General features: G+C 42.4%; 1 protein-coding gene across 2 annotated transcripts in view; it reads left to right on the plus strand.

The window, feature by feature from the left end:
• The window catches only part of Sh3rf2 (SH3 domain containing ring finger 2), a 104,084-nt gene that overhangs the window by 45,880 nt on the left and 45,303 nt on the right, over positions 1–12,901 (plus strand). For both annotated transcript variants that reach the window (XM_050162792.1, XM_050162784.1), the window contains 2 exons: positions 3,784–4,053; positions 7,453–7,548. In XM_050162792.1, the coding sequence (XP_050018749.1) occupies positions 3,784–4,053; positions 7,453–7,548 (366 nt within the window). The remainder of the gene's footprint in view (positions 1–3,783; positions 4,054–7,452; positions 7,549–12,901) is intronic.

Here is a 12,901-nt window from a genome sequence, read left to right on the forward strand (position 1 = left end):
AAAAAAATGAACTAACAGGTCTCAGGAACAATCCTGAAGTTTTCTGAATCTCAAAGAAAGGAATGTTTTGGGGGCACATATGAGCTTCCATTACAAGACGGACTATCTACTCTTGCATCAAACACCACAACAAAGTTGGATAATGACCTTTGAGTCTTCAAACCCATTCCCCCACCCCCACCCCTGCACCTGCAGAGACAAAGAAATATTATGAGTGATAAAAGCTGGTGCCAAGTGCACAACGGGTAATAGCTGATGCAGAACTTGGAGTCATTTTCCCTGGAGGGAACAGTTGAGGACCGGATAGAATCAACCATCTGAGACTCCTCAGGTGCTTAGCTTTTATGTGAGGGCTCTGGAGTTTAATAATTCATGCTAATGCAGCCAGCATCAAGGCAATTGTGTTCAAACTTCATTCGGATTTTGATTACTAAACAGTCCCGGTGACTTTTCCCAATGAGAAAACACTCTGGTTCCTCCAGCTGGAATGGAAGGAGTGTGGCGGCGGCAGCACCAGGGCTTTGGGGTCAGGTGAGCCAGTCTTTCTTGGGCCTTGTCTGGCGACATTTACCATATCAGAATTTCCCAGTCCATAAAATAGGGTGATGCCACTTACTTCGCAGGGTTGTGAGACCACGTGACTGAGATAAGCAGGTGAAAAATTCAGTAGTGCAATAACATAAGGGAAACTTCAGTGGCCTGATAGAACCCTGAGAAATCTCCATTTCCTTCCCTTCAGGGTCATCCTCTTTCTCTCCTCCTCTCTCTCCCTCGCTGTCCCCTCCTGCCTCCCCCCTCCCTAGCTGCACATGGAAGACAATGTTTTCTGTCACTATAATGGGAGTACCAAGAATAAATAAAGGACATCTTAACCAGAAGGAAGAGCTAAGACGGAAAGCCTTGTGCTGAATATAGAATCTGTAGTCCATGTCCACAACACTGCCTCCTGTTGAAGGGGAATGGAGAAAAGAAATGATGAAGATGAAGACGGACAATTAGTACCAACATGGAGTTTCAAAGTTTAGGCAACTTCAAAGGAATCGAAGCACTTTTATGCAACTTTACTTTAATGCGCTCTCTCGGTACTCATTAAAATACGTATGCCACTTGCACTAGAAATATCTTCCCGGAAGGAAAAGAAGAAAGTAGGTTAGTAATTTACAAGCTTTATATCAAATCTCCGTTGCCCCCATTTGATTTAGAAAAAGATGTAGCTCAAATGAGTAGCGTTCAACCTAGATGGTAGAAAAGCTTCATTAAAATTAAAACGCAACTCCAAAAAGAAATCCTACTCCAAGGAAGACTGAGCAAATAAGTCGCGGCTGGAGTCTGGGGTGTGTGCTCTCAGCATCCTGCAGGATTCTGGCACAGGTAAACCACAGATTTGACTTTGAGAAGCATGAGCTTCATGCTTAAGAGAGTCCTGTGTTCAGAACCTGATCCGCTAGACCTCGCTCTGTGGATTTGGGCAACTTTTAACTTTTCTGATTTTAAGTTTTGAAATTTGAATTTATATATACTTCAAAGGTTGCTGTAAGAATTAAATAAATACATTATGGAGTAATGGTAATACTATTACATATACATTACCATGATTGTGTAAAGGACTTGGATTTTTTATCATTTCATTCTTTCCTTTTTATAAATATAGAAGAAAATGCATTAAGATAAAAGTTTATGAGGCTTTCAAACAGAAGTCTGAAAGGGAGTAGCCCAGGGCAGTAGCTTAGAAGCCGCCTTCATCCTCATTGTTCAAGATGGCAGTCAGAGCTGCTGCTGCATCCCACACAGCTGCCAGGAAGACCGAACAGTAGGGCCAGCCAGTACCCCATGTAGTATGTGCCCAGAAAACTGTGGCTTGTGTTATGATGCCGATTGTGTGATGACTGGAGAGAAGGAATTTGGGAGGTCAGGTATCGATCGCTGGTGTCTCACAGATTTAGCCTTTTCTCGGGACCCCCTGCTCATGACCCTCTACATGCTGGTTTCCCAAGAGTCATCTCCTTCAAGGCAGGTCATAATTGCTGTTACCTGTCCTGATCAGTTTGGCTCATTCTCTTCCCAGTTTCCTCCCATAGCTCCACACCCCACTTGTAAGCTCCACCCCACTCTCCCCCGCTCCCAGTTTTGTCTAATTCTAAAGGCAACACAATCGTTTTGTTTTAAAAGTTAAAAACCTAAACTCAACACTTTGGAGAAATTTCAATACCAAAAACATTGGCTTTAAAAATAATCTTAGTGTTCGGAAGCACAGACATCTAGTATTTCCCTAAGCAGATAAATTGATATGCAGTGGAAACTTAGTCTGCGCGACTCTCCTTGACTTCTATTACACTGAACAGCACATTGAGAGAGATACTTCATGCTAAAGGTTATGAATCAACATTATTAACTATATTGACAACAGAGTTCTTACCATATGAATGTGTTCTTACGCCTTATTCAACCACTTCTACACCTTGCTCAATAACCCTCCAATCTCCTTCCCACAGTGAGCTGTGTCCTTGTAATTCTCTAAGCCCAGGCTCCCCTTACAAATCTATAGCTCCATTACCCCATCGCCAAAGGAATGCAAGGTCTCTTCTCTACATTCTACTTGGAATTCCATTTTCAAATGAGCATTGTAGACCCAGAAAATCCCGGGAGACCTGAATTAAAGCCATCCTACTCCCCTCAGAAGAGCAAGCTATCCCAATGCATGGGAAATGTTTCATCCCACTGCCTAGAAAGGCACACACAAATATCTCAGGTGAGAGAGAGGCTTTTGTTGGAACCTGAGCTGTGAGAACTTTCAGGGTACCAATTCACCCTCCAATAAGACCACATCAAGGTCATTCCCGTGTGGAGAAACCAGTCCCAATTGGGGGAGGGGGGGAGAAGAACATTTGACTGAATTAATTATTTAGACAGACGACTGATTTGACAAATGATGATTCGCTGCTGATTTATTTTTTTCAAAAGCTATGATTGATTCCTGACTAATTGTTTCCTTGTCTCTGTTGAGTTTCCTAATGATCCAAACGATCATGAGATCTAGAGTTTCTGAAGAAGACTGGAACAAATTATGCCTCAGCCCTCGCACAAACCACTTCCTATTTGCAGGTGGCTTCCACTTCCATTTTCTTCCCATCAGTGCTGAGGAGGATGCAGAACTGGTGTCATTAGTTCCCCCATTATACAGGATGCTAATAAAGGAAGCCATTCACTAAGCACATGTTATATTCCAGGCAAGATGTTAAATGCATTATGGATATCCTTTATTGCTCCCAAAAGCCCTAATGAGGTAGACATTCTACTGACACTCTGTTTTATACGTGAACATAGTTCAAAAAAATATTAAACAACCCTAATCTCATAAGTAGAAAGAAGTACAACCAGGCAAAATCAGGATAGACACAGAGAGAATTACTAACTCACTGTACTGACTGGTTTTATATCAACTTGATATAAACTAAAGACACGTGAGAGGAGGGAACCTCGATTGAGAAAATGCCTCCATAAGGTCAGGGTGTTAGACAAGCCTGAAGGACATTTTCTTAATTTGAGACTGCTGCCATGCCTATCCCATTACAGTGAGTCACTTGAACTGTGAGCCAAACTCTTTCCTCTTAAATTGTTTCTGCCACAGCACCTCATCACAGGCTGGGAAAAGAAAACAAGACAGCTACTTAGGCTAAATGAGCTAGATGGTCTACACACAACCATCACTAGTCATTGCTATGAGACCTCCCATCCCTCCAGCCCTAAGCTCACTTCCTATTTTCTGGTCTTTGCCACTTGCAGGTGCCTCGAGCCAAGGCCTTGTGTAACTACAGAGGGAAGAATCCGGGTGACCTGAAGTTTAATAAAGGAGATGTCATTCTCCTCCGGAGACAGCTTGATGAGAACTGGTACCAGGGAGAGATCAATGGGGTCAGTGGGATCTTCCCAGCCAGCTCTGTGGAGGTCATCAAGCAGCTGCCCCAGCCACCACCACTCTGCAGGGCCCTCTACAACTTTGAACTTCGAGACAAGGATAAGAGTGAGAACCAGGACTGCCTGACCTTCCTCAAGGTAATCACAGACCACACAGAGACTATGGAGAAGCCACAGTCCACTGTTTAACACTGATGATTTTTTTATTGATTTTTATTGAGCTCTACATTTTTCTCTGCTCCCCTCCCTTCCCCTCCCCTCCCCCTTCAACCCTCTCCCAAGGTCCCCATGCTCCCAATTTACTCAGGAGATCTTGCCTTTTTCTACTTCCCATGTACATTAGATCCATATATGTCTCCCTTAGTGTCCTCATTGTTGTCTATGTTCTCTGGGATTGTGGTTTGTAGGCTGGATTTCTTTGCTTTATGTTTAAAAACCACTTATGAATGAGCACATGTGGTAATTGTCTTTCTGTGTCTGGGTTACCTCACTCAAAATGTTTTCTAGCTCCATCCATTTTTCTGCAAAATTCAAGATGTTGTTTTTTTTCTGCTGTGTAGTACTCCATTGTGTAAATGTACCACATTTTCCTTATCCATTCTTCGATGGAGAGACATTTACATTGTTTCTAGGTTCTGGCTATGACAAAGCTGCTATGAACATAGCTGAACACATGTCCATGTGGCACAATTGAACATTCTTTGGATATATATACCCAAAAGTGGTATTACTGGGTCTTGAGGAAGGTTGTTTCCTAATTTCCTGAGAAATCGCCACATTGACATCCAGAGGGGCTGTACCAGCTTGCACTCCCACCAGCAATGCAGAAGTGTTCCCTTTACCCCACAACCTCTCCAGCATAAGCTGTCATCAGTGTTTTTGATCTTGGCCATTCTTATAGGTGTAAGATGGAATCTCAGAGTTGTTTTGATTTGCATTTCTCTGATGCCTAAGGATGTTGAACATTTTCTGAAGTGTCTTTCAGCAATTTTAGATACCTCTGTTGAGAGTTCTCTGTTTAGGTCTGTACTTGATGTTTTTTATTGGATTATGTGTTCTTTTTGTGTCCAATTTCTTGAGTTCTTTGTATATTTTGGAGATTAGACTTCTGTCTAATGTGGGGTTAGTGAAGATCTTTTCTTATTCTGTAGGCTGTCATTTTGTCTTGTTGACCGTGTTTTTTGCTTTACAGAGGCTTTTCAGTTTCAGGAGGTCCCATTTATTAATTGTTTCTCTCAGTGTCTGTGCTGCTGGGGTTATATTTAGGAAGTGGTCTCCTGTGCCAATGCGCTCAAGTGTACTTCCCACTTTCTCTTCTATGAGGTTCAGTGTGGCTGGCTTTATGTTGAAGTATTTGATCCATTTGGACTTGAGTTTTGTGCATGGTGATAGATATGGGTCTATTTTCATTCTTCTTCATGTTGATATCCAGTTATGCCAGCACTATTTGTTAAATATGCTTTCTTTTTTCGATTTGATATTTTTTTGCATCTTTGTCAAAAATCAAGTGTTCAAAGGAGTGTGGATTAATATCCAGGTCTTCTATTCTGTTCAATTGGTCCTCCTGTCTGTTCTTATGCCAATACCAGGCTGTTTTCAGTACTGTAGCTCTGTCTGCTGATTTTTTTAAGAGTATACACACTACACATGAGTGAACATGTGTATCTGTATGTGTGCACACTCATGCACATATGTAAGCGAAGTGTGTGTATAATTTCAACTACGTGGACTGTGTATTGGTCAATGGTCTACTGCTGTGAAGTGACATACGGCCATGATAAGACTTATAAAATAAAGTATTAACTGGAGCTTCAACGGAGTTGTCAGAAGTTGTACCATAGATGTCCAAATCCCCTTATAGACCTAAGTTGGGGTTACCTTATTAGTTGCTGCTATGATGGGTTAACATGTAACTCCATGAAGTGGTACTGTTATAATTCCTCAATAAAAGCCCATGAACCCATTAATTTAATGATTTCTTTTAAATATATTTTAATCTATCTTCATGTTATATATGTTAGTTCTGCCCACATGTGTGTATTATACCATGTGTATTCCTGGCACCTGTGGAAACAGAAAAGAGCATTGGTTCTCTGGAACTGGAGTTACACATGGTTGCTTGTCACTGTGTGGGTGCTGGGAATCGAACCTGGGTCCTCTGCAAGAGCAAGTGCCCTTAACTACTGAGTCATCAGTCCAGCCCCCTCCGCCATCTGACAGGTCTCTGGGAACAAAGTGATGGAGCAATACCCTTCCTTCTGCTTTACTGGGAGTCTAGTAGTAAACACATACACATCAGTGGGGAAGTGTGACGAAGACACCAGAGAAGAGGGTTTTGTCCATTCTGTCACTGTGGAACACTGAGACTTCTCTAGAAAAATCTAGGGTCATCCTAAACCCCATGTCCAAATTCAACCTGAGATCTTCCCTTTGCCAAATACTGTGGCATGTCTGTAATCTCAACATTTGAGAGATTAAGGCAGATGAATAAGAAGATCAATGAAGTCAGTGTGGGTGTCATAGCAAGTCTCTCTCAAAAGCACAAGAAGAGGCTGTGGTGGCTAAGGAGATGGCACAGTAGACATAGGCACTTGCTGCCAAACCTGATGACCTGAGTCCAGTCCCAGACCACAGGGTTCAAGGAGAGACCCAACTCCCACAAGCTGCCCTCTGACTAGCACGCACATACCATGGTACATGTCACACACATGTACCGGAGAGAGAGATTTGCAACAAAAGTGTTCTTCTTAAGGTATTGAGTATGACATCATTTGTATGAAGTAGGAGAGTAGACAAAAGGAGTGGGCGGTACCAGAGGTCACGAGGCTGGAGTGTGGGAAAGGGTACAAAGGAGGTGTTAGGTTTCATACTTTGGTTTGGATGAGGGTTCATGGCTACAGTTGATTGTTCCAGCTCATTTCCAAAATTTATGCACTTTATGGAAGGCATGTGTGTATCCTTGAAAAGAACTGAGATCAACATTTATATGCATATATCTTTTATCTTACTACAAAAGCATCTAAAAATGTGAAGCAAGCTATTAGCGGTGGTTGTGCTGTGGCAGACAGGATCCACTTGTTTTTCTTATCAATATTTTCAATTTTCTCCAACTTTACATGTAATCTTTTGTAGCAAGAAAATTTTGAATGAAAACTGCTTTGTTTTTAACATATTAAGATGGAGTAAGTCCTAAAAGTCTTCAAAATGGGAACGAAAGTTATTCCCCTTTACCAAACTAGAGCTGAATCCCCTATGGCTTCCCTTTTGGCTTCTCCATCAGGATAGTTTAAATGAAAACCACGGATTCCCCTTGGCGTGTTCTGAATTTTCCTACTGCTTTCCACCCATCTGCCAAAAACTTCCTTTCATCTTGAACATCTTGGTGCCCGAACACTACCTTTTAAGGTGACAGAAATATTTCCCACACAACCTACTCAAGAGCTCCACCCTTTGCTCCCCGGTACAAACTGGTCTCCATAGGAAGAGCCCATCCCCTGAAAGTGGAGGACAGAGCTGACATGAGGCCTTCTCTTTCAGGATGACATCATCACAGTGATCAGCCGAGTGGATGAGAACTGGGCAGAAGGGAAGCTGGGAGATAAAGTGGGCATCTTCCCCATCTTGTTCGTAGAGGTATGTGAGACTCCCGTCTGCTTGCTCAAGAGAGTCTGTGTGCCCCAGTGATGCCTGAAAGCAATTCCTATTTAACATGAGGCTTAGAACTCACTTGGAACCTCGAAGAAAAAGTCTGTACAATGACACCCAGTTCTGGTGAATATGGAGAAACTGGTCTTTTTTTATTCTCTTTTTGGAAGTGTCAAGTGATCAAATTTCTCTCATCAAAATGCAAGTTCACCCATATTTTAAAAAAATACTTAAAGTGTGCACTGCTTTCTGTCAACAGTTCCACATCTGAGAGCTGACCATAAGGAAATATTTAAGTCAACATGTAAAGTTGCTGGTCTAAAACATTTGAAATGAAATGTTCACCATAGCATTATATGTAATAGTGAAATGCAGAAATAATCTAAATAATCAACAGTAAGGACTCACTTTGGTGGGGGGAGGGGGTGCAGACAGGATCTCACTGTGCAGACCAGGCTGGACTCAGACTCAAAGAGATCCACCTGCCTCTATCTCCTGAGTGCTAGGATTTAAGGCGTGCACCACTAGGCCTGGTCTACTCTTCATTATGGTGCTAGAAAAACTTTATATGTACCATTTAAATGTTAATAATATTGTGAAACACTTGATAGTGTTGGAAAATCTATGATTTATTGTTGAGCTGAAAACAAATTGAATAAGTATAGATTTTCTATTTTATCTTTTTTATTGTTTTTATTGAGCTATATATTTTTCTCTGCTCCCCTCCTTTCTTCTCCCCTCCACTTCAGCCTTCTCCCATAATCTCCACACTCTCAGTTTACTTAGGAGATCTTGTCTTTTTCTACTTCCCATGTAGATCAGATAAGTATAGATTTTCAAATTCCCAAGATGAGACGGTAATGGAGATCGGTCCAGAACACTATGAATGCTCAACACTGTTGAGCTAGACACTGAAAGAAAATGATAGAAAACACATATGTGGTAGGAAACACGTATGTTTCCTACCACAATAAAACAAGGTTGAACTAAGTTGAAAGCAGCTCTAAAACTGTGTGTTTGTGCATAGAAGTGGGCAAGGGGCAGCAATGACGCACACCAACATCTATCAATATACTGGGAGTCGTGACCACTGGATGTAAAATTCCAGAGGGAAGCCAGAGCTGACATCAGATTCCGTCCCCTACAGCGCCCCCATCTTTGTTGTGAGAGTCTTTCAGTAAATCTGGTGTTTGCTGTTTTGATGACACGGACAGGCCAGCGAGCACACGGGGTCTGCTTGTCTCCCACCCCCACCACCAGCACTGGGGTTTCAGGCATGTGCCACCACACCCAGTTACGCAGGGTCTGGGGATTCAAACACAGCTCATCACCTTTGCTCAGCAAGCACATTACCTAGAGACCTAATTCCCCAGCCTTACTTCTGTGGGCTTTTTTTAAATGACTTAAAAACCAAGCTAGGCTATCTGTTTCTCCAGTATAATTACCTAACCTCTAGTCTCTCTAACCTCACTAGCCACGAGCCTCACCCTTGCTTGAAGCAAGTCATTGCAAATTCAAAAGAGAATTTTCATTGTTTAACTGCATTCTCGGGGTGCTTACCCTGCATAAAAGCATTAAAAGTGAGTATTGGAGAGCTATAAAAAGAAGTACCAGGCAGTGTCCCCACCCTTCAGCAGGGTGTTGAAATTAGGACTGAGGCATAATTGGGGAGAAGAAGCCAATTCTTCCGTGCGTGAAAGCCGGAGCAGGTTCTACAGCAAAGGGTGTGTCCTTCCAGGGATCTGGGTATATTCTTCACACAGCCAGTCCATGTACCAGCGGAGGGAAGGGTAGAGGGAGATGCAGAGCAATTGTGCTTTTAGGGTGTGGACTCTAAAATGAAACGTATTCTCCTTCCTTGTGCGTTGTCTCTCTCTGGGCCTCTTCCTGGTCCACCTGCCTTTTGCCTGGTACACTTTCTGGTCTGTTCAAATTTCCACCATTTATGCAGTTTTGCTGGGGAGGGGAAAAAATGTTCAGAACATTTCAGAAGCCAGGTGAACATTGATTGATTTCTGTCTTCTCTAAACATGTGGCAGGTGTGTTTGTTATACTTTACAGACCGGCTAACACAGAACAGGCCCTCCATAGAAAAATTACTTGCCTAGTTTGTGAAAGGCCTTGGGATCTGGTAACAAACAATACAACAATTTTTAAGGCATTAAATTGAATAAATGAAAACCTATTTGAAGATGGTTAGAAAAAAAAATAAACCAATCACTCTGACCCTGTCCTGCACACTCATTTATTTAGTTGTCCATTGGCACCTGCTCTCTCAGGCCCTACATGAAGTTCTAAAGATGCAGAGTAGACGTGGGTCCCTAACCCCAGAGATCACTCAGTCAGGCACGCGGGTAATTGACTACAAGGATGATGGATGGTGCAGACTGAAGCAGAGGATACCTTCAAGAGGTTGTGATGTGCAACTTCATCTGGGAGGTCAGCAAATGACCTCTGAGCCAATCGAGAAGCAATTAAGGTTGGGTGTGTATGCATGGAGGAAGGAGCAACTGGGGCATGGAAGTAGCAAGAGGACTCAGAGCCGGCTAGATCCAGAGCTAAGCCACTAAGCCAAAGAAGTAAATTGCAGTATTTAAACAGAAAAGACTGGGTGATGCCAGACTACCAAACAGCTCCAAACATTCTCAGTGGCTCAGCAGAGAAAATGCTGTTTCCTACCCACACTCTATGTTCAATAGGATGTTGAGTGGTTCTACTCACAGCCCCCTGGGAACCCACACTAATAGGCCTGGGCCGTCTATTAGCTGTGACATCTGGAGCATGTATCCTTCCTAGTTTCCACAGGAGGGGAGAATGGATTGTGTCTTCACAGTCGAAAGCCTCTGAAGTAACACTACACACGTTGGCTTACTGCCCTTTGGCTAAACCAGTCACAAGGCTCCACCCACATCCACTCATGCCCATTGGCTGGACAAGTCACAATGCTCTAAGTCAGCAGAGGAAAGGGGACTGCATGTGATGCATGGTGAAGACCCTCTCCATCTTGCTATAATAAATTTGGATTTGACCCAGAAATCAGTGATTTGATCAGATGTGGTTGGTTTTGTTGGATTGTTGTTTTTGATTGGTTGGTTGCTTGCTTGCTTGCTTGGTACTTGGTTGCTTGCTTGGTTTCTTAGTTGCTTGGTTTGAGTTGACTTGTTTATTCTGATTCAAAGTCTCATTGTATATCCCAGGCTGAGATGTGACTGAATGCACAGCACAGGGTAGCTTCAACCTTCCTCAACCTCCCAAGAGCTCCGATTGCAGATGTGAGCTGCCAGCCCCAGACTTTGGTTTCTGGGATGCAGTGGAAAGGATAAAGTTGAAAGAGAGAAAGAGAGAGGAGCAGGCTGCTGCATGATTCCATTAGAAAATGATGTAACTTTGACTGCTAGACTGGAAACAATTGAAACATTCAAATTCTATCTCTTATGAGGATTTGGGAATTGCTCAGGTGGAGGATGTGGGAAAGAGAAAGTGGCCTAGGGCGTCTCCACTTTTTCTGATTTGTGTACCTAGGTCAGTGAGGGGTGGGGGCTCATTTGCTAAGGAGAAACAATAAGGGTAATTAAGAGAATGTCAACTCTCCCAGGACCTGCACTTGGTACCTACCTGAACACATTGGAGGTGGGAAACTTTGGCCTCATCTCATGCATTATTTTGACATGCTTCTTCATAGTTCTGGGGTGAAGGGGTAAGCATTAATTTTATCACCTGTCTCTGAATGCTGCTGTTTTCAAAACTTCTGTATTTAATGATTATTCATTTGGATGCTCTCACTACCAATTTACCTCTAAAATTAGTAATTACAAGAACCCTCAGAATTATCATTAAACTAGCCATGGCTTCATTTGTTCTCCTAATTGCTAGGAGGGAAGAAGATAATCAAGTGGTTTGTCTAATTGGGAACTGACTTTTCAAACATTACTTCAAATCTAAATTGAGCTTTTTAAAGCAGTACTTAAAGTTTTGACTCCAGTAATTTCATTAAAAGTAGCACGTGCTAAGAACTCTTTAAATAAGTTTGCATTGCCAGAGCTATGCAGAGCAAATGAAAAGGAGGCTTTCTTGTAAGGATAACATGGCTGTTTTATGCATAAACAAGACTTTTCCTGTTAATGCACCATTTGATTTATTGAGCTGCACCTGCACAAAGGATGGCTAAACAAAAGCTGAGCTTCTGCTCACTCCTGTCAGGACGTCTCCACATGGCAGCCTTGGCTACGTGAATCTCATCCAGTCCAGTGAACGTCAAGGATATTGTTTCAAATGAGTGCAAATCTGAGAGTCCCACAGTCCTTCCCCAGCGGAGCTATCAGTCATGCCGGTGGAGAACAGGGCAGAGGCAGATTCTCACAGGGCCCTTTGTTAGTGTTACTGATTTAAAAAAAAAATTAAAAAGGTGATGTGGTGCCCATCTGAAGGCCCAACAGGGGGGCAAATTAGAGAGAATTAACTCGTGTCAATACAGCCACAGGTGGTGGTAAAGAAAGTCAGTCATTCGGTTTCAAGGGTATTGGTTGTCCTCTTCCTCTGCAAACCGTGGAGCGGCATATGCAGTGCGACCTTGCAAGGCCTTGTCCTTGGTCCAGGCTGCCATTAGAGCCTGCCGGAACAAGGTTAATTGATCTTGCTAATTGGTGTCCCTACTTATCATTACTTCTGGGTAACATCAAGAATGACATTTTCATTTATGTGGAGTAAAACCTGCTTTTGGCTTTTTTTTAATTTATCTGGATCTCTGTTTTTGATAAATACATATAATTATATAAACACACTAAAGTCGATATATAGAAAAGTTCCAACATGCCCCCCAAATCCTTCATGCTGTATTATCTTGTCTGTTCCTTCATAGACTCTCAAAACCTAGTAACCAGTGATCTATTTTCTGCCCCATGGCTTTCTTTTTCTAGAATGTTCTATAAATGGAACTCCATAGAAAACAGCCTTGTGAGTTTGGCTTGTGTTCATTTAGCTTAACACATTTGAGCCTTGTCTTAGTTAGGGTTTTCTTTTTTAATTGCTGTGAAGAGACACCATGCCCACAGCAACTCTTATAAAGAAAACATTTAATTGGGGTGGCTCGCTTACAGTTTCAGAGGTTCAGTCCATTATCATCATGACAGGGAGTATGTGGCGTGCAGGTAGACATGGTGCTGGCGACATCTTGACCAGAAAGTAGCAGGAAGTTGACTGAGAGTCACACTGAATGAAGTTTGAGAAAAAGAGACCTCAAAGTCCGCCCCCCAGAACCTAGGAAAGAAAGAAAGAAAGAAAGAAAGAAAGAAAGAAAGAAAGAAAGAAAGAAAGAAAGAAAGAAAGAAAGAAAGAAAGAAAG

The sequence above is a fragment of the Alexandromys fortis genome, unplaced genomic scaffold (assembly GCF_014885135.2).
Source record: "Alexandromys fortis isolate MF-2015 unplaced genomic scaffold, M_Fortis_MF-2015_v1.1 scaffold_17, whole genome shotgun sequence".
Lineage (NCBI taxonomy): Eukaryota > Metazoa > Chordata > Mammalia > Rodentia > Cricetidae > Alexandromys > Alexandromys fortis.